The following is a 21,914-nucleotide window of genomic DNA, read 5'->3' on the forward strand; positions in this document are numbered from 1 at the left end:
ATCCTCTTTCATATCTCGATAATTTCAATGTATGGCTAAAGTGCATAAAGCAGAAAAAAAATCATTAATGGATTCCCCTGGAAGCTGTGCTCGCTGCAAAAATCAATGCCTTTCCAACACAACATTCTTTTAGGTGAAAATCTTTTACTTATTTTTTGACTCATCGATGTATTTTAAAAAAAAATTTTTTTTATTAAATTTAATCATCAAACCATTTTTCAAAAAATTACAGTCATATCGTATCTTTACAGATTACGTAATAAGCATTATTTTAGCATATCTTCAAGTGGCACTCTAAGCTTTTAACCATACAACAGCCTATTTATATCACAAGTTGGTAACCACGGCTGCACATGACTTTTCGTAATTTGTTCATTATGATCTCTATACATTAAATTCTGCAACGGTAGATCTTGATCAAATTAACAATTTTCGGACATCACAATTTCATCAGTTACATGTTATGAAAAAGAAAAATCCAACTGGAACCCCATTACGGACCCTCCCACTTCCCACACCTGTAGACTCAGCAAAAATCCAAACAGTTTGTCAATCCAGCCCAATATAAAAAAAAACATATAAATTGTACAATACATATCTAAACATGTCAGGATACGCTCCGCAGGATCCAGTTGCCGCAAGTAAGGGTCCACCTCCTGATATCACCAACACCCCAAATATAAAACACAGAGTGTTCGAGCGATCAGGCGAGGGAAAGGAAGGGGAAGGGACAGCAGGGGAAAATAACCTATAATAACAAAAGACAAAGATATAAACAGAGCAAGTAAAACTACTCTCATTTAGTCTCACTAAACTCTTCCTAGACCTTTTTGGAACAGATCGCAACCTCCGCTCAGTAGAACCCCTGGGACATTCCTCAAGCCTTGTCTTCTGTCTGTAATTAGAGAATTTCCCATTATCAGTGAAACCATAAGCACAGCATAGCATAGAGCAGTAATGGTTAGTCATACCCCACACATACCATCATCCAAACATAATCTCTCAAAGAATGATTAGTAAGTTCCATCCGATGTATAGTGAAGAAACCTCTCCACGGAATCCCCAAATTAGATAAATGAAATGTTAAATCCCTTCCTTTCCAGGACAACAAAATTCAAAGGAAAATTAAATAAGCGGTGTTACTAAGCGTAATCCGCAGACACGGTAATGCGTGGTTGGATACCACCGCGTTCCGCTCTGAAGGAATGTTCGTACTTTGAATATCCAATAACACGGCAACTCGTGGTTCCTGTCACCACCGCGTTCTGCTAAGAAGGACTGTTTAAGTTTTTAATGATCCAATATCCAATTTGCACTGCAATGCGTTGTTCCAGTCATCACCGCGTTGTGATAATTAATGCCAAGACAAAATAAGAAGACCCAAAACTCCCACCAAACACGGCAATGCGTGGTTAACTCACCACTGCATTGCGCTTTGGGAATGCGCTGAACCGATGCAATCCGCCCAGACGCCGATTACCATACCTCGAGAAGGGAGTGCTCTCAGCTTCCGTAACACCCCTGTAGTTGACTCCAGCCAACTCTAGAATCCCGAACACCGAAGAAGACTGGATCCTTCTTCCTGCCGGCGGACCGCTCTCTTTAACTGCGAGAGCAACAAAACCTTCATTTCCGGAATTACTAACATCAGCCGATGTGCGACCTTGCCTCAAGTACTTCCTCCCCTCAAGGCATCATGGGAGATGTAGTCTGGGTACCTGTGAAGCAGGCGCCGCTAAGACCATTCCTGACAGTAGGCCATCCCGCCTAACGCCTCCTAGGGCCAGGCTTTGCCGGATATCTTCTATGAAAGGAGCGAACGGCTGCAGGGGCATGAACATTTTGCCACGGTTCCCAGGAATCGTCCTCCACTGAATACCTCTTCCACGATACCAGGTACCACAGAATGCCCCTTCTCCGCTTGGAATCCCGAATGCTCTTCACCTCGTATTCATAACCCCATCACACAACACTGGAGGAGAAGTACGCCGCTGAGCTGACAGGGCAGACTTCAACAGGTTGCAGTGAAACACCGGATGGATCCGAAGCGTACCCGGCAGTTTCAAGATGTCCGCCACTGGGTTGATCTGTTTCAGTATGGTGTACGGCCCAATGAACCGAGGGTGGAACACACTACGCAGCTTAAAACTGATGTTCTTGGTGGATAGCCACACCCTGTCCCCCACTTGAAATCTGGGCCGATCAGTTCGGTGACTGATGGGGAGAATTCTCGTATCATAGCCATAAGTAGCACAAAAAGCCGATACACCCACCAAACTGTGCCAGGCATTATTGTAGGCTAGTTCAGCCATCCATAACAGTGATACCCATGACTCTTGGGCCTCCTTTGCATAGCTCCTGAGATACTTCAAGGTCCGATTCAGTCTTTCTGTCTGCCCATCCGTTTGGGGGTGAAAGCTTGTAGAGAGTGTAGAAGCGATATGCAGTGCTTGACACCACTTCTTCCAAAACCTGGCCTCTCTCTTGTGCCCAATATATTTTCTCATTATCGGCAATAACAGTCTGCTCCGGCCCGTAGACACGGGCCTCCTTATCACCTCCGCAGCGCCCTCACCACTGTCGGATTCACTCTTGAGCCAAGCGCCATTTTGTCCCTCTTCGTCATATTGTGGTTCTTCCCACACAACTCGCCAGGATCCGGGAGTCGCACAGTCAGTCGGCAAGAGACTCCCGCGATGGGCCACAGACAGTACTCACAGGCCAGGGGGGGTCTCTCTCCGTCCTCCGGTTCCACCACCTCTCTCGGCGGCAGCCATTACTCCTCTCAGCTGTTCCCCTCCGAGGTTTCTCGTGTTACGGCAGTTTCTCCGATGCCCAGGCTCTCCGTAGTGCAGGTATCGGTTCCTCAGTTATTCCACCGATTTAATAACATGTTAATAACATGTTTTTGGCTTCAACAGCCCCCGTTCTTCCAGGATAGTTAGCGAAGTGTTGGGTTTCGGAACGGAGCTCTTTCAGTTCATGTCTGCCATGCTTGGCGGTTTGCCACGCCCTCCCCTTGACTTATCGATGTATATTCATCAATTGGTTCAACATCACCATCGCTACTAGCAGGCACATGTACAACTTCTAACTGTAGAGTTTTTAAGATCAATCTGCCTTCATCACCCAACTTATAAATCAATAGTGCCTTCTTTTTCTCGAATGTAAAAGTATCACCATCAATGGCATCAAGATAAGTTTCTAAAGCTTCATACAACTCTACCCAGTTTAATGGTGGCAAACCAGGAGTTGCTAAAAATGGAGGTGGCAGAGATATTCCCTCCATGACTTAATTATGCACGCAATGGATGAGTTGCTGCCACTAAAATAATAGTTGCCAAAACAGCTGCAATAGGTCATGTGCTAATTTGCTGTAGTTGTTAATGGTGGACAGGTGCTGGTGTGCCTGTCACCAGAACAACAAAAATCGTCAACAGAAGGAAACTGGGACCATGAAAGCAATAAATCTCTTTGGAAACCTTACCGATCTTCCAAAATGGCCGCCTTACGTACTGTGAGTAGTGTTGTTTTTAATGCGCTTTGAACTTGTTTTCGCACGTGAGAGCTGCTGCACGTGCATGACTTGTGCTGCTCAATATCACCTACCGAGCCGTCCGGTTGAAATGCTGCACTTCTGTTACTAACTTTGAAGACCGGAGAATTGAAACTTGCAGCAGTACCCTGCCACCCAAGGAATTATCGCTCCTGCAGAATGGCAGGACAGAAAAATACAGCTTCCCAGAGAGCACGAGGCCGCTGAACTTCCCTGGATGTCCAGAAACCCTGCCACCCTGAGGGGGGTGTAGAAGCAGTCCTCAAACAGGACAGGGATCAAAAACACTGATGGCCACTGGTTGCCACTGAGAGGATATCCACTACACGCTTTTAGGGGTAAGACACTCTTTAATAACACCATCAGGTGTCCGTCTCAGGCTGCAACTGCCACACTCCAATTGTCAGTGTTTGTGGATTCCCCTGGAGGAGACTATGAATATAGTTAAAATATATCAACATTTTGTTTAGGGGAGGGGGGTAGGAATAGAAAGTACTTCAGAAAAAAAGCTTTTGTTTTTCCCCCTAAAATTGGCATCAACGAATGGCTTGCTGTGCTAAAAGCATCTTTTACCTAGCTATCGGGAGCATTGCAGATCTGCACCCAAAAAACAATTTTTTGGTACAGTTTTGGCATTTTTCAAAAAGTTGGCTTGTTTTTCCAAATTTCTGTGCTTTCAACCTAATTCCAGTGTGTGATGGAAACCAGGGTGAAATCCATGGGTGATCCTAGAATTTATACGTTTCTGAAAAGTTGACAACATTTGAAATTCAGCAAGGGGTCATTTGTGTGGATCACTCATGTTTTTCCAAACAAACTGTTGGGAAAAAAATATTGTAAATGAGTAGGCCTGGGTGGTGAACTCCGCTCCGTTCGTGGAGTTTGCGGAGTTTTCTGCACTTCACTCTCAGCGGAGCTTGTGGAGTGCAGAAAACTCCGCTCTGTGAAGTGCAACTTATGTTTTTTCCCCGTGAGCGGTAAGTTGGTGAGCGCAAGCTGCTGCTCGTGTAGAATTTCCACTCGGGCGGCAGGAAGATCAGTACGAAATCTAGCAAACCTGTACATTTTTGAAAACTAGACACAGGGGAATCCAGGGTGGGGCGACTTGTGTGGCTTCCACCAGGTTTTCTTTGCAAACCTCACACTTTTGATTATAAAGCACACATTTTCTACCACCCAGCATTACCCCAAGTCTCCTGCTAAGAATGGTACCACACTTAAATGGGTTGGGCTAGTGCACGCAACAGGAAAGGCCCCAAAACGCTACATGGACACATCAAAATTTTCCACCAAATACTGACCCTTTTTTTGCATTGTGGCTAGCTGTGGATTTTAGGCCCTAGCTCAGCACCTAGTAAAACTAGTAAACCTGAACATTTTTGAAAACTAGACACCTAGGGGAATCCAAGGCGGGGTGACTTGTGTGGCTCCCACCAGGTTTCCTTACATAGAAACCTTTGCAAACTTCAAACTTTGACTACAGAACACAAATTTTTTCTCACATTTCTGTGAGGAAAACCTTCGGATCTGTGGGGAGCCACACATTTCCTACTACTCTGTGTTCCCCCAAGTGTCCATAAAAATGGTAGCTCACTTTGTGTGGGTAGGGTTAGTAGTCACAACAGGAAGGGCCTCAAACCATAACATAGGCACGTCACTGGCATTTTTTTGCAGTGTGGCTAGCTGAGGATTTTGGGCCCTAGCTCAGTCGGCACTTAAGGAAACCTAGCAAACTTGTACTTTTTTAAAAACTAGATACTCCGAGGAGTTCAGGGTTGAGTGGCCTGTGTGGCTCTCAAAACGTTTTCTTACCCAGCAGTCCTTTGAAACCTCAAACTTTGACTAAAAAGCACATATTTTCTTCACATTTCTGTGATGGGATTTTCTGAAGTCTGTAGGGAGCCACCAATTTCCTACCACCTACCATTTCCCGAAGTCTTCCATTAAAAACGGTACCTCACTTGTGTGGGTAGGCCTAGTGCCCCCAAAATACATTGTGGAGAAATCGACATTTCCTGTCACAAATATGATCTGATTTAGCAATGGGTAGGGGCTTTATTTTTGACTGGGAATTGACGGCCATCCAGGAAAAGCTCCCAAACCTAGACATTTCTGAAAACTAGACACCCAGAAGGCAGTCCAGGGTGGTATATCTCGCGTGGATCCCACAAAGTTTTCTTACCCACAGTGCCCTACAAACCTCAAACTTTGTCTAAAATTGCACATTTACTTTGCATTTTTGTGACGTAAACTTCCGTAATCAGCAGGAATACACAAAATTCCTACCAACCTGCAATCTCCCTTTTGTCCTGATATAAATGCTACCTGGGTGTGGGGCGGAGCTAGCTCGCGACCAAGATGGCCGCTTGAGCCGATAGCTCCGACAGCCCGCCAAACACTTCGTCCATTTATCCTGCAGCTGTGTACATTTTCGCCGTGTACTGGCGATTTTTAACCCCCTGGTGATCTGCGGGGCGGAACGAGCGGGGAGCGACTGGCTTACCTGCCCTCTAGACGGTGTCTCGCCCTGGCGCTGGTACTGGACGCGCTTTGCTTAGGGCCCTGGTGGTGCTCGATGCTGGTGGGGGGTGCGGTATTTTCCCTCTCTCATCCTGAGTTGTCGCTCGCCCCCCCACGGACTGCTTAAAAGGTGACGGCTGCGGGGGGCTGCCGCTGTCCCGGTAACTCGGCGGAATGGGTGCCTTCATCGACTCGTAGGTCTCCGCGATCTGAGGAGGCGGAGCCCTCCCCCTGGGCAGACTGGCAGCTGCTGCGGGACAGGCGTCTGAAGGGGAGCGGAGGCAGCGGTTGCGGGGCCTCCCGCGGACCGGTACCGCTTACCTACGAGGGATGGTGAAGGCCTTTGGAGATAGAGGAGTGACACGACTGCAGTCCCTGAAGACGTCCTGATGGCCACAGGGAAATTGGAGGCGCGCTTCCCTGCTACGCGTTGCCTGCCCCTCTCCTCATACGTCTGCTGCTGCGGTGCTTGTGGATCGGCAGGGGCGGCAAGTATTCATAACGTATACTGCTACCGGATTTGGCGCTCGAGCGTGGCCCGCGGCAGGAGGCTGCGAGGGGACCACGCTGCTTGCCCGTACTGTGGAGTGCCTGTGGGGGCCCTGGTGAGTCTATTCTCTGACTCTGGGTCTTGCTGGGTGGATCTGCCACTTCTACTTGCGGTGCTTGGATACTGTTGTGAGCTGCGGCTGCGTCTGCCCCCCCCCGTCACTACAAGTGGATCTGTGCGCCAGCTGTCCGGCCGACCCCTGAGGCTGGCCTGTTACTGCATACTCGGGGGCGTATCCTGTCTGAGCTCCTTGCTGTTGATGCATAGCTGGCTCATATGGGTGAGGACTGTTGTTGCTGGTGACCCCTACCATTGAGTTGCTTCCCCGGAGTGCGTTGTTCTCCCCCACGGTGCCCCAGGGACTGTTAATACTGACCGGCTGAAGAATGCCGACTGTGCTGTGAGGTTCCCTGGCACCCCGTCTCTGCTGCGAATTGTGGACCCGCTGGTGGCAGCCCTTCACTCCTCTGTTTGGGTCGGCAGGTTGGCGCTGTTATTGGAGGTGGTTGGCGCCTGCTCTCTTGCGGCGCACACTCTGCGGGACTTGCGAAGTGTAGGCATCCTGGGATAGCGACTGGATCACAGCTGTGGTAGACCCATGTCCAGGATGGTACCGAGGGACTGCGGTGGTCGGTGAGGTGCCCGCCGGCTGTGACGAGAACATTGCTCCCATTGTTTTGTTACGGTTGGTACTCCTTAGGGTGGCGAGCCCCCCCCACAAAGATACGATGGGACGAACGGATAAATTTCAACCTAAATTGTCGTTTGACCCTAAGCGGCCCAAGTCTGGCGGATCTGCGGCTGAGGAGGGTGTCGAACAACAGGTCCAGACCTCGGACGAACAACACCAGGATATTCGTGGCCTCTTGCTATCCATGGAAAAGAACCTCCAAGGTGGGATATCCTCTTTAGGTGCCAAGATGGACGCATTGACTTATAGAATGGACCGCATGGCCAAAAGATTGGACAAACCTGCGGAGCGACTGGACAGCTCGGAGCACAGACTGACGGAGATCGAGGAGGCACAAACCGTCCTTGATACTGAACACAAACAGCTGGGCAGGGTGCTCCAGCTCCTCCAGGACAAACAGAAGGCTTGGAGGCCCGTTCTCGATGTTGCAGTCTCCGCATTACGGTCCTGCCGGAGTCGACGCCTACAGGGAACATGGAACTCTTCATTGAAAAGGTTCTGAAGTCATTATTGGGTGACTCCTCGTTTTCAAATATGTTTGTGGTTGAAAGGGCGCATCGCTCTCTTGGCCCCAGACCAGCGCCGGGCGCCTCTCCCAGGCCAATCATAGCTAAACTCCTAAACTATAGGGATCGAGATGTCGCACTTAAACTTGCCCGCGAGAAACAACCGCTTCAATTCGAGGGGTCGACGATCTCACTGTTCCCAGATTTTACTGCTAAAGTTCAAGAGGCGAGGCGCTTGTTTGCTCCCATGAAGAGGCAACTTCGAAAGCTGGGTGCGGACTACACCATGCTACACCCTGCAAAACTGAGAGTGAACCGGCAGGGCCACTCTCATATATTTACCGATCTGAAGGTCCTGCAAAAAGCATTGAAGGAATGGACGAGGGAGAAACGAACACCACCAGAACGACTGCTCTCGGATGAAGCAACGGGGGGTCCCTTGGATGAGCAGGACTGACTTGCACCTGGTGTCAGGAACTGTTGACATTTACTGCTGAGTATTGCTGTTTTTTTTTTGTTCATGTTTGTGGGGCAATGTAAGGGCATGCCCTAGCTGGCATATCTGTTGATTCGCATACTGTTGGGTCGTTTTACTCCCATGGCTGGGAGGTGGGAGGTCAACGCCTTTGCGATTTGGGGGAGGCATAGCAGCTTTTCCCATACACTAATTTGTTTTAGTCTTCCGGTGCCATACTATTGGGGGTTATGACTGCTCTGCTTTATATTTATTGCTATGTGCTCTTTTTTGGATTGGTGATTGGTACTAGACACAGGACATGCTTATGTCACTCCCCCTTTAGAGCCCGGGGGAGATACGCTTTTCTACATTTATCGCAGCTGCAAGTTTTCTTTATTGCTCTAACTGATCACACGCCTTTTCTTTTTGAGCGGGCTACATTCCCCCCCCCCCTGCGTGTATTACACCTGGGATGTTGTTGGATGTTTGGATTTGGTGGGGTTTCTTTTCATTGGGTGGGTGGGAAGGTACCGCAGCCTAGTTGGGGTTGGGCAGGTGTGGGAGGGGCGTGGGGAGGGTCTGACTCATGCATTGTCGAGAGGTTTGCTACTGTGGAGTGTTGGCATGGGCTTCTCCGTTCTAGGATGGTTGATGCTTACTTTTGGACGCTGCATGTGTGACTGGGCATGAATGGGGGCGAGGGGGCATGACGGGAATGTTTATGGTTATATTTTCTTTGAATTTATATTTGATTTGTTGTTATGGCAAGACATGGTCTGGATTGGACTCTCCTCGTTCTCTTCTCATTGCATTACCATACATGACTGACATACCTAAGTTTCATTGCGATAGCACCCTGGATTCTCTGGTTTTGCTTACCTGGAACGTCCGCGGCCTTAATGACTTTCGTAAGGTTCGCAAACTACTAAGCTACCTGTATAGGCACAGCGTGGATGTGGCCCTCCTGCAGGTGACCCACCTTCACCCGGATAGCCCCATTCTACGCACCAAAGGGCTGATGGGTAATGTACATGCTGCGGGTTTCACTTCGCACGCTAGGGGGGTCATGACATGGGTGAATCCGCGGGCAGCGATCTCTCTGACGCCCCTGGATACGGACAGAGAGGGTAGATTTGTTCTGTCTAAGTGCTGTGGGAAGGGGCTAGAACTTTTCATTTTCAATGTATATGGCCCTAACTATGACCATCCTGACTTTTATGCTAACTTAACGGCGATGTCCCAACCATACGCTTTGGACAATATCTTGTGGGGTGGGGATTTTAATTTTACCAGACACCCTGCTCTGGATAGGTTCGATGGTCCAGATAGACGCCCTTCGGCCTCTGCCAGATTGGTAGAGACGTCCTTGATAAAGTTGGACATGTGTGATGTATGGCGCCACAGACACACTCGGCAGGGTGGAGACACGCATTATTCTGCACCTCACAATATACACACGAGAATAGACTACTGGTTTGCTTCACAACAATTGTCCCAACAGATTTGGGTGTGCACGATCCTCCCCCGCACCTACTCCGATCATTAACCATTGCTTCTTATGCTGGTCTCCCCTAAGAAACGTATCCCTCCATTTTTATGGCGCTTTCCCCCATACTCCCTCCTTGATTCTGTTTTTAAGGAGGAGATTGCTGCGTCCATTGAGATCTTTTTCGAGACAAACATAGGTTCGGTGGACTCCTTTCTGACTGTCTGGGAAGCTTTTTAAGGCATATATTAGGGGGGTGACCATTTCCAAGCATGCGGGGGTTCTAAAGCCGATACGCACCAGACTGACTGCTTTAGAGCGGAAATTGAAGGACCTTGAATCCTCTCGTGAAAGGATACAAAGTGAGGAATCCACCCAGGAACTGGCGCAAACTCTACGAGAATACCATGAGGAAGCTGACGTAGAGATAAAACACCTCGGGAAATATGCCACTGCCTGTAAATATGGTGAGGGGGAGAGACCGGGAAGGGTGCTGGCACAGATTCTGCGGCAGCAAAGGGCCAGAACCACGATTCCAGATATTAGGTTGCAGCAAGGTGATCCTTCGCTCACGGAGGATCAGGTAGCGGAACAATTTCGGAAGTACTATGCTGAACTCTACTCTTCCTGCGGGCACTGCTCTGATGAACGTATAGAGTATTACCTGATGCATATTAAACTCCCTTGCCTGCCCAACTGGCACCGCGAATTCCTGATGCGGCCAATCGAACGTGAAGAGGTACTACTTGCCCTCTCGGGGATGAGAGCCGGTGGTGCACCGGGAAGTGACGGTCTCACAGTAGCCTTCTATAAGGCATTTCAGGACCTCCTACTTCTCCACCTACTCACACTGTTTGAGGATATATGTACCTCAGGAAGTATGCCCCGCTCGGAAGTCCCAGCTGTTGCAGTATTCTTAGACATGGAGAAGGCCTTCGACTCTGTTGAATGGCCTTTTATGCGCCATGTCCTGGGCCGTATGGGAGTGGGGCCAATTTTCCTGCAACTACTTGCGACACTCTACTCCTCCCCCACGGCACGCATCAGGATTGGGTCCCTGATCCCATACATATTTATAGAGGCACGAGGCAGGGATGCCCTCTCTCACCAATATTGTATGCCCGGACGGCAGAACCCCTGGTTTGTGCACTCCGTGAATACCATGGTCACAAGGGTATACGATTCCCAAACTATCGCCTAATTGTATGAACGTATGCGGACGACACGCTTATCTATGTCAGGGAGCCTGAGACGCACCTTTCTTCGGTGTTAAGGGAGGTGGTCCTCTTCGGTTCCCTTTCAGGCATAGGGGTCGACTGGAACAAATCCATCATGTTCCCTCTTACTCCGGCCACAGTCTGATTTGAGCCGGAATATCCCCTTTTATGGTCCACAGAGGCGGTACGATACCTGGGTATCCGGCTACATACTGACTCGGAGGTTGTCCTGAGGGAAAATTATGGAGTTGCCATCTCCAAGTTGGAGGATGATGTTGACAAATGGATCGGCCTTCCGCTCTCTTTGATGGGCAGAGTGGCACTCATGAAAATGATAGTACCACCGCGTTTTTTCTTCCTATTTATGAACATTCCCATGGTTTTGTCCAAGGTATTCTTTAGCCGTCTTCACTCTCTGATGGTACGTCTGGCATGGGGGGCAGGCAACCACGAATTGCCTGGAAGATATTGACGCTACCGTATGCGATGGGAGGCCTTAGTGCTCCGGACTTGGAATTATACTATAGAGCCGCCCAATGCTCCCATGCATATTACTGGATACATGGACCCTCTGACATACCACACTTGTTGATTGAGACTATCGTCGCCGATCCCAGGCCTTTGCCCGCCTTGTTGTTTTTGCCTCGGGACAGGCGTACGGGCATAATGGACTCTCTTAATTTGGTCGTGCACGCTTGGCACTATATACTGGCCGCTCATGCCGGTAATATTTTGTATACCCCATTAGCCCGAATGGACTGGTGCAGCTGGCTTGCACCATGCAGGGACAGAGGTGTCCTCCTTGCATTGCAGTCGCTTAATATACATACCATGGGGGACCTCTTCGCGGACGGTACTGCCCGTTCCTGGGGGGATGTCGTTGAGGGGGATACTGCCTGGACTCCCCTTGCGTTATTTCAGTTTCATAGAGTAAGACACGCCCTTAGAGAAATACTGGGGGAGGACATGGCGGAAACCCCAGAGATCCCGATACTGACCGCCATTATCAAAGCTCAGTCACCGGCTAAATTGGTTTCTAGAATTTACCACTCCACGTTAACTGTCACAGATGGTGCATATGCGAAACCACGTCTGGCATGGCAACGGGATCTACAGATAGACCTGACCGATGATAAGTGGCTATACTGCTGCTTGAGTACCAAACGAATCTCTCTTAACTGGCGCCATAGACTGGTCCACTTTAAATTCCTCAACAGGGTTTATCACACACCGGAGCGGTTACACCGCTTTGGTCTACGTGACAGCCCCCAGTGTGATAGATGCGGAGAGCCTATAGCTGATTTTCTACATGTGGCCTGGACCTGCCCGGGGATTGCCCATTACTGGGGTGATATATTCTTGAAAATTAATCGCATTACGGATATGTCTCTATCTCCTGATCCGCTACTAGCCCTACTGGGCTATTCACAACCACTTTCCAAGAAACACAGACGTCTTGTGGATATGGCACTGCTCCTAGCGAAGAGATGTGTGGCGGTCTGTTGGCTTTGTGGTCCGACACCCACCCTGTCTCAGTGGACTAGAGATATGCTTTACTGTTGTACTCAAACCGAAAACTACAGTGAGTTACTGACACCCCGTAACAGACCTAAAGACTTCTGGGCTCTATACCTTACCCGGAAACCCCCTCTTGCTACCTCTGAACATGGAAGCGTTGCTTCCCCTTTCGGGGGCTACTTCCAACTCTTAGGACCCTACAGGACTATGCTGCCTTATTTATGAGCTGCTCATCCGTGCCCACACTCTCTTTCTCCATTAGATGGAGATACACCGGATGAGGTGCTACGGCTCGGCTAGTTGGTGGGACCAATCTTTTGTTTTCATTCAGTATCCTCTCTACCTTCCTTCTGCTTGATTTATTTTATCATATATGTTTTGTATGTATGTATATGACTTGCTACAGGAGGTTGTCAATGTTTGGACTGTGTCATTGCTTTGTTATTATCGTTTGTATTATTTGCATTGTTCTCTTAAAATTCAAATAAACATATTAATGATAAATGCTACCTGGGCATAGTGCCCTCAACAGGCAAGATTCAAACCAAGGTCAGTGGGAGTCTTGCGGAGTAACTCTCATTGACCCTGGTTTGATGTGTGCCTTTTGGGGCACAAATGTCTGGGTTTGGTTGGTTTCCCCAGGACTTAGCCCAACTCTGCTCTCCTGTATGTATTAAAAAAAGGCATCCATCATCAAAATGTCTGGCCTTGCCAAACAGGTGGGGATGCTTTAAACCCCATGGAGGCAAAAAGAGTGTTGGGGTCTTATTGGAGGTGGAGGCTAGGCCCGATGTGTGGGAGGGTGAGCAGGCCACCCCCACACCTTGTAGCAAAAAAAAATCCTCCCTCGTGTCTCATGGGCTTTTTTGCCCCTCTCACAGGGGCAGATTGGAGTTAAAGACCTCTAATCTGAAAGACTGTTGCAGGTCCTTTGAGGAATGGGGTTAGGCCCAATGCCTTGTTCCTTCCCATTTCCCCACAAAAGAAATCCCTGGTGTCTCGTGAGCTTTCGGGGAGGGGAGGGCAGAAAACTTTTGGGCCTTGGGGGAGCATTAGCCCATTCAAAGGGAGGTCACTCCCCCATTCAGATATAATCCCTGGTGGTCTAGTGGAGTTTCTGCCCCCGACGGGGAGCAGAAAGACTTCTGGGGGTTGTAAGGGTCGGTGGGGTCTAGGCCAGATGCCTGAGAGGGCAGCCACCACACATTTTGCTTTGATACAAAAAGAAATGTGTTTAATGGGCTTTCTGCACCCGGGGGGCAGATTGGAGGCATGAACCTCCAAGCCTTTTGCGCCTGGGGAAGGGGTTCACTAACCCATTGCCAGGGGCTCGCCCTGCTTAAAAATAGTCCCTGAGGGTCGAGTGGGTGGATGCCTGCTTGGGGATCTCTCTCTTGCAAAGATCCTAAAGCAGGGATCTACTAGGTAAAGGTACCATTGGAAAGGGGAGATTCTTCCTTTTCCATAATTACCTCTCTAGCGTGCTTCAGTGTTTGGGGGTTAGGACGTAAAATATCCCCTTGAGCACCAAGCAATAAATGACATCGGCACATTACACACACCGATCGGCATTTCAGAGAAAGAAAAAAAATAGCCTTGGGAGCTGTGGAAGCTGGTGCTGACGACGACTGCAGGTCATCTTCAACACAGACGAGGTTAAACGGATGCAAGTACACGGACCCCTATTCCAATGGGAAAAATACAAATAATGTAAGGTGGAGTCTGTGTCCTGATATATTTGGGGATTTTGTGATTCAAAACGAAAACAAAGACTTGGGAGAAAATCAAGTTGCATTAGTCTGAACCCAGCAACATATGGCAGAAGAGTACACAGCCTATAAATTACAACACTTCAAGATATAACTGATTGTTACAGAAAAGTAGCACTTTCCTTCCTATCATAGCTCATTATGCAACAAACAACTTTAGATAAGTTATGAAAATGGAAATGTACTGAAAGTATGACTACACGATTTACTGAAGATGTTGTTAAAATGCTTGCAGTTTTTTGCAATCCATTTCAGTTGGTTCTGTTCTTGATGCCAGAACGTAGCACAGGAATTTGATCTCTATTTTCCCCTCCCTTTAGAAATTACTGTGTGAAAAGCTCGAAGAACAGTTGCAGAATTTAGATGTCGTCCTGAAGAAGAAGGAACGAGCAGAGAGAAGGTAACACATATAACTATTTTTTTGTCTTTTCATAAAATATTTTAGTGAAAAATATTAACATTTAAAACATGACTGTAGGAAAGTGGGTTTCTGTTGAAGTAACCCCCCCCCACCTTTTGCCAGACTGCTGATGCACTTTGACTTTATTTGCCAAAGGGCACACCTGCCAATCAGGTTCCCAGGGCCTGTGTTCTGCCCCCAAAACTAACCCAATTGGTATCTCTAGCACAGGTCAGCCCCTGGTAAGTTGTACCACAGGTACCCAGGGCACTGTGACCAGGGAAGGCCTCTAAGGGCTGCAGCACTTATTGTGCCACCCTCAGAGGTCCTGTACCATTACACTCTCACACTGCCTTTGCAAGCTGCGTGGTTTAGTGCAGAACAAAGTGAAGAGTCAACATGACACTCATCTCTGTGTGCCATGCCTACAACCGACTGCCCTGGCATAGGTCAGTCACCCCTCTAACTGGGTGCCCTATACCAGTGGTGAGGGTACAGGTGCATGAGTTCTGTACCCCTACAGTGTCTTAGTCCATCCGTAGACATTGTAAGTGCAGTGCTGCCAATGAGAGTATATGGTGCTGGGAGTTTGGTATCAACCTTCTCAGCACATTAAACCCACACTAATGACAGTGTGGGATTTAATGAAAAATGTGCACAGAGGGTATCTTAGAGATGCCCCCTGAAAACTAACCTACCACTAGTGTCCAGGCTGAGTGGCTGCTTTCAGCTGCCACCACCAGACTTGTTTCTGGACCCCTGGGGGGCAATATATACGGAGGGCAAGAGAAACGCCATAACATGGTGCTGCCCAATTGAAAGAAAGATAACTATAGACTGTTTGACTGCATATAAAATAGCGGGTGCTAAGGAGGAGACATCTTGTACTCCTCTAACTTAAATGTACCGTTTTACCTAAGCCACTGTATATACTTGAATGTTTTATTCCAATCTATTTATGTTTCATTCTCTAATTTCTTACCATCTACAGACCCATTAGCAAATTAGTTATTGTAGATCAAATCGGCTGAAATAGTTGTAAGGGCCTAAGCTGAGTCGCCGAAGAGAAAAACTGAAACCATGCACGGCAAGATCCATTGTAGGTAAAAGGTAAAGTGATAAACCTATTGCTCGATTTACCCACGGCAGGCAATAGACCACAAACCCAACACTTGGTAGTGTTTAGTGACTCATGTGTTTCATAAAGACTCTGGATAAATGTATTATTCTGATAACCCAACCTATGGCTCTGCTTGGGTGGGTTAAGAGTAAAGTGCTAGTGTTCCTGCGGTGTCGGAGTGTGATCGACAAAGGTATGGACATGCGAACTCTCTTCCAAAAACCAGGACATACCAAATATTCTTGCAACTATTATCAGTAAGATAGAAACCAAAGTACATTTCTCCTCACGAGACCATGTCCTAAGAGGCGCTTGTCGAACCAATGGAGCACCTTCCTCTACTTTATTCGGATTCAAGTTTCTGCCAAATGGGTGCAATTCCATTATCTCCTTGGAGATAACTTCCTGGAGGAATAGGTGCAAGGTGGGGTCTCTACACTTTACACTAATAGCTTCTATCATAACTCAAGAGATATTTTAATGCACACAAGTATCATATAAGGAAATGGACCAGGGGTGTCAAGAATCAGTCCCAGGTCCGATACTCCTCAGGATTCGGGCGACGCTATATGGGGTCCATCTCTCGACGTCACCAACTTCCTGCACGAAAGGCACGGAAGACTGGAGCAGTCAAGCGAGGGAAGGGAAGGATGGGAACAGCGGGGATTAGAACCTGTAAAGAAAATTAACAGACATGCAAATAATAACAATACAGTGCAATAAAATATCTCTACTCTCAATAGGTCTCGCTAAATTGTAAGTACTGCTTTAGAAAGACAGAGTATATGTTCAGTTACACAAACACACCATAAACCCTTTGAGTAACCATTCTCCACATAACATCACTCAAACTATCAATATCTGCATTGAAGGGGATAGAGTACGTTTAACTTGTAAATGAGGAAAAAACAGCTCTGTTTGTATTCTGAGGAAAGAGAGCGCTGTAAATATGCAATCTTAGCGTACACCCTTGACTCCCAGGAAATACTCTCCACAGAAATTATACCGTAAGACCTAGCCATTCATATGGCTTTCTGAACTTCCTTTTTGCTTTGCGTATCTGTTGCTCGGAAGTCTAAATGGCAACCCGCCTGATTGACGCGCTTGTCCTATGACCAAGAGATCACATAATGTTCCAGTTATTGTCGTGACTCTGTCTCTAATGCTTCAAGACTCAAAGTATTGTACACTGATCACGCGTTGAGGTGCTTTCCTTAACGTAGACAATGATTTGTGCACACACACACCCACACCATGGGAATCCGAGTTCGATCCCAAGATACTTGCGGTTAGTTTGCCCCGCTCTCGATAGACTTCGTGTCTTCGTCTGTGACTCCCTTTCGATGTCGAAAGGATACTGCCAAAGCCTCCGGTCCTGCCGCAGCCCACAGGAACGTCGACGCTGTAACCCGGAAACTCCAATATCTTGGATGCCGCTTCCTCGGCTGAATACAAATCAATACCCCGCCGCTTGATTTCCAAACGCGGGAAAAAACATGAACACGAGCAGCCGCTCGTCGTATTCGAATTTCACTCGTTTAATTACGCACAACGTATTGTGCGTCATGGGCGTTATTTAAGCCCTCTGGCTCCTCCCCTTTGTTGCAGGGGTTTGTGGAACTGTTAGTTCTTGTAGGCGCGGTGAACCTAGATCATGACAGTAGGTCCCCCTCAAGGCGCCTCCTAGAACCCGGTTTCTCCGGGTGCTTTTTGTAGAAAGCCCGGATCTTAGCTGGCGCGTGTACATTGGCTCTGGGTACCCACGAATCCTCCTCCGCTGTGTACCCCTTCCAGGAGATCAAAAACCACAAGTTACGTCCCCTGTACTTGGAATCCACAATGTTGCGCACCTCATATTCCTGTCCGTCTGCAGTGGACACGGCCGGAGGAGGTTTCCTCAAACCACCCTTTGCCGGTTTCAAAAGACCACAGTGGAACACCGGGTGGATCCTGAGTGAACCCGGAAGATGCAATTTATACGCTACCGGATTGATTTGTTTAAGCACTCGATACGGCCCAATGTACCGGGGATGAAAAACACTTCGAAGCTTAAACTGGATATTCTTTGTTGACAACCACACTCTATCCCCTTTTTGATACTGTGGACCCTCCACCCTATGTTTATCAGCCCAGTTCTTGTATCTTAACTTGGACTTTACCAAGAGTTTCTTTACTCGTAAGTGTCCTTGACGCAATTCTTTCAGATGTGCTTGTATCGTTGGTTGGTTTATGGCCCTTCCTGGCATGGTGATAGGCAAAATCCTGGCATTATACCCAAAATTAGATACAAAAGGCGAAACCCCAATGGAACTGTGGGAGGAGTTATTGTACGCCAACTCTGCCATCCATAACATGGACACCCATGAATCTTGCGCGCTTTCAGCGTAACATCGGAGGTATTTCTTTACCGTTTGGTTTAACCTTTCGGTTTGTCCATCTGTCTGTGGGTGGAAACTTGAGGACAGTGCTGAATCTATCTGCAGAGATTTACACCACCCTCTCCAGAAACGTGCAATAAACTGGGGGCCTCTGTCGGATACGATGACCATCGGAATTCCATGCAGTTTCACTATGTTTTGCAACTGTAGTTGTGCGGTTTGTCCCGCTGTAGGCAGTGTCTTACAAGGAATAAAGTGTCCCATCTTTGTGAGACTGTCGATCACCACCAGTATGGCGGAATGCCCTTGATCCCCGGGAAGCCCTGTGATAAAATCCAGGCTGATGGTCTGCCAAGGTGCTTCGGGTGTGGGTAAGGGTACCAATTTGCCCCTGCGAGTAGTCGTGTCTGTTTTTCCCCTGGCGCAGTCTTCACACCTAGACACCCACTTCTTTACATCCGAAACGAGAGTTTTCCACCAGAAATGTCTTTGTACTAGTAACGTGGTTTTTTGGATCCCCGGGTGTCCTGCTAAAGGAGAGTCGTGGCACCACTCAAAAGCTCTTCTTTTAAGTGCATGTGTAGGCAAAAACAACTGCCGACCCCAAAAAGGCAGACCCCCCTGGATCGTGCGTTCCGGGCCTTTTGCAGCCCAACTGCTCCACGCTTCTTGACTCCGGTTGTTTCTGATGTTATCTAGATATTCCTCTGCGCGTATCGCACATATCACCTTGGACGGAGGTATGATGGACTCTTTAGTTGCATCCGTTGTGCCCTCCACAGTCATCACTCTAGAAAGGGAGTCGGCCTTCCGGTTGTTTGCTCCCGGACGGAAGGTGATAAAGAAGTTATACTCTTCGAAAAACAGCATCCACCTCATTTGTCTTGGTGTAAGACGCCTAGCTGTTCTCAGATACTGTAGATTCCGATGATCAGAATACACAGTTACCGGGAATCTGGCCCCCCATAAATACGGACGCCATTCCTGAAAAGCCTTTTTTATAGAGAGAGGCTCTTTTTCAGCAATGTTATAGTTCCTTTCTGCTGGTAACAACTTCTGGGACAAGTATGCCACAGGATGTAGCTGCCCCGTGTCTTTGTCTCGTTGGGACAGGATGGCCCCTATTGCTTCATTTGAAGCATCGGCCTCCACTATGAAAGGTATGTCCAACTGTGGGTGCCGCAACACTGGTGCCGAGGTAAAAGCCTTCTTTAGATACTCAAAAGCCTGGTTTGCTTCAGCGGTCCAGGTGAAGACTACCCCTTTCCTAAGCAGACGAGTAATGGGGATGGCCCTTTGTGAAAATCCCTGAATAAACCTCCTGTAGTAATTAGAAAACCCCAGGAAGCACTGTACATCACGTACGTTGGTAGGGACCGGCCACTCCTGAACCGCAAGTATCTTTCGCTCTGACATTCTCATCCCATCCGGACGGAGTATCACTCCCAAGAATTCCACTTCTGTCACCCCAAACTCACATTTACTTAGTTTGCAAAAGAGACTGTGTTTACGTAACTCTCTCAACACCTGTAACACATGTTCCTGATGACTCTCTACCTCCTCAGAATAAATCAATATGTCGTCAATGTAAACGACTACTGTTCTATCCACGAACTCCTTAAGCACATCATTCAAGAAGTACTGAAATGCCGCCGGGGCGTTGCACAACCCGAACGGCATTACCAGATACTCAAAAAGACCATAGCGGGTCTTAAAAGCAGTCTTCCACTCATCCCCTTTCCTAATACGCACCAGGTGGTACGCTCCTCGGAGATCCAACCGTGTATAAATTCTGGCTTCCCTTACTTGATCCAAAAGGACAGGGATGAGTGGAAGAGGATATCGATTTCGAACTGTGCTTTTGTTTAGCATGCGATAGTCACAACATGCTCTGAGGTCCCCATTGGCCTTCGCTATAAAAAACAAAGGAGAGGCCGCTGGTGAACGGGAAGGGCGAATGAACCCTATTTCCAAAAAATGGTCTAAATACTCTCGCAGATGTTTAGTCTCTGGTTCAGAGAGCGCATAGACTCTGCATGCCGGAATCGTCGCTCCTTCCACCAGATCTATTTGGCAGTCATACGGACGGTGCGGAGGAAGTTCCTCGGCCTGTTCTTTGCTAAACACATCGGCAAAAGACCTATACTCTTTTGGAAGTATAACATCCCTCTCCGCTGCGGTGGCTGCTACCCATGTGTTCGCCAACACTGTGGCCCCCGAACCCCCCCCTAGTACCATATGCTCCTGGCAGTCCTCCGATAAAAATCGAACGGTTCTGCCTCTCCAATCTATGGTGGGGTTGTGATGACTGAACCAGGGCATTCCCAATATCACCTCGTACTGCGGGGCGTCTATGATATTTAAAGCCAATGAATCTATGTGGCGCATTTCGCCTGCTCTACACGTTAATCTTAACGTCTCGGTTTGTTCCAGAAGTAATCCCGAAGTAAGAGGTTTGCCATCAACCGCTAACACCTCCTCTGGAATATCACGGGTGATCCTTCCTATCGCTAATATTTCCACCAGACCTCGATGGATAAAATTACCGGTAGCACCCGAATCTAACATGGCACTGATTTGACAAGTTTGTTTACCGGTTTCTAACCACATGAGTAGTTCTATATGCCTTTCAGTAGCACCCTGGTGAATGGTGGCCAAAGAAGGGATAGTCCATCTGGGAAGCTCGACTTTCTCTGATTCTTCACCCTCCTTTCCTGGACCTTTCACTCCTGACACTGTGGCAATCGCCTTTTGATTCCTGTAGGTTCCCCCTGGTCTCTTGGGACGCGCTGGACACTCACGGACATAGTGTCCCTTTTTCCCACAGTACATACACAAGCCTTGTGTTCGTCTGCTCTCCCTTTCATTTCGTGATAGCGTAGCACGGACCGCTCCCACTTCCATGGGTTCCGATGACACCTCACTGACTGTGGCTTCTTTTTTAACTTTCTCTACCCGGAACCTCTCACCTCCCCGGTCGGTGATCCTACCGTCCAAACGTAAGGCCAAACTGATGAGAGCTTCACAGGTACGAGGCTGAGGGTCAATGCGAACTATAACGTCTTTTAACTCGTTGCATAACCCCTGATAGAAAAGAGACATTCGCTTCTCTTCTGGCCACGACGCTTCCGCTACCAATCTATTGAAAGTGGTTAAATACGTCACTAACTCTGTTCTACCTTGTTTGAGTTCTAGGAGCTCCCTATCTGCGCTGAACGTGGTAGTTCTCCTGTCAAAAACCCCCTCCAATGCCGTTCTGAACTCGTCCCAGTCTGATAAGACCGGATCGTTGTGACGTACTAAAGGCACTGCCCAATTGGCTGCATCGCCAGCCAAGTAGGAGATAGCAAACGCCACCCTCGAATGGTTCGTAGGAAATGAAGATGGCCTACAGGAGAAATGCATCAAGACCTGAGTTATGAACACCTGTATCTTGTGGGGGTCCCCCGAATATCTCTCAGGATTAGCCAAAGGAATGGGAGGAGCTACGTGAACCTGTATAGGAGTTGTACCGGATCCTACATCAAAAGGGTTCCTTGACAGCCTATCCACCTTGTCCCTTAAATCAGCGGTTTCGGCCCTAGAGGCCACCAACTCCCTTTGTACTGCGTTAAGAGCCGCTAAGACCTCTTCCATAATGCGTCTACTACCCACCTCCCGAACCGGGAGGAGCCTCAATACTTGGGTGCGTAATTCTGTCAAGAATCAGTCCCAGGTCCGATACTCCTCAGGATTCGGGCGACGCT

General features: G+C 48.2%; 1 protein-coding gene across 1 annotated transcript in view; it reads left to right on the plus strand.

Moving 5' to 3' along the window:
- Nucleotides 1–21,914, plus strand: part of RSF1 (remodeling and spacing factor 1) — a 705,323-nt gene that overhangs the window by 401,543 nt on the left and 281,866 nt on the right. The window contains exon 9 of the mRNA XM_085623248.1: nt 14,591–14,670. Within this exon, the coding sequence (XP_085479374.1) occupies nt 14,591–14,670 (80 nt within the window). The remainder of the gene's footprint in view (nt 1–14,590; nt 14,671–21,914) is intronic.

Source organism: Triturus cristatus, chromosome 8 (genome assembly GCF_964204655.1).
Source record: "Triturus cristatus chromosome 8, aTriCri1.1, whole genome shotgun sequence".
Lineage (NCBI taxonomy): Eukaryota > Metazoa > Chordata > Amphibia > Caudata > Salamandridae > Triturus > Triturus cristatus.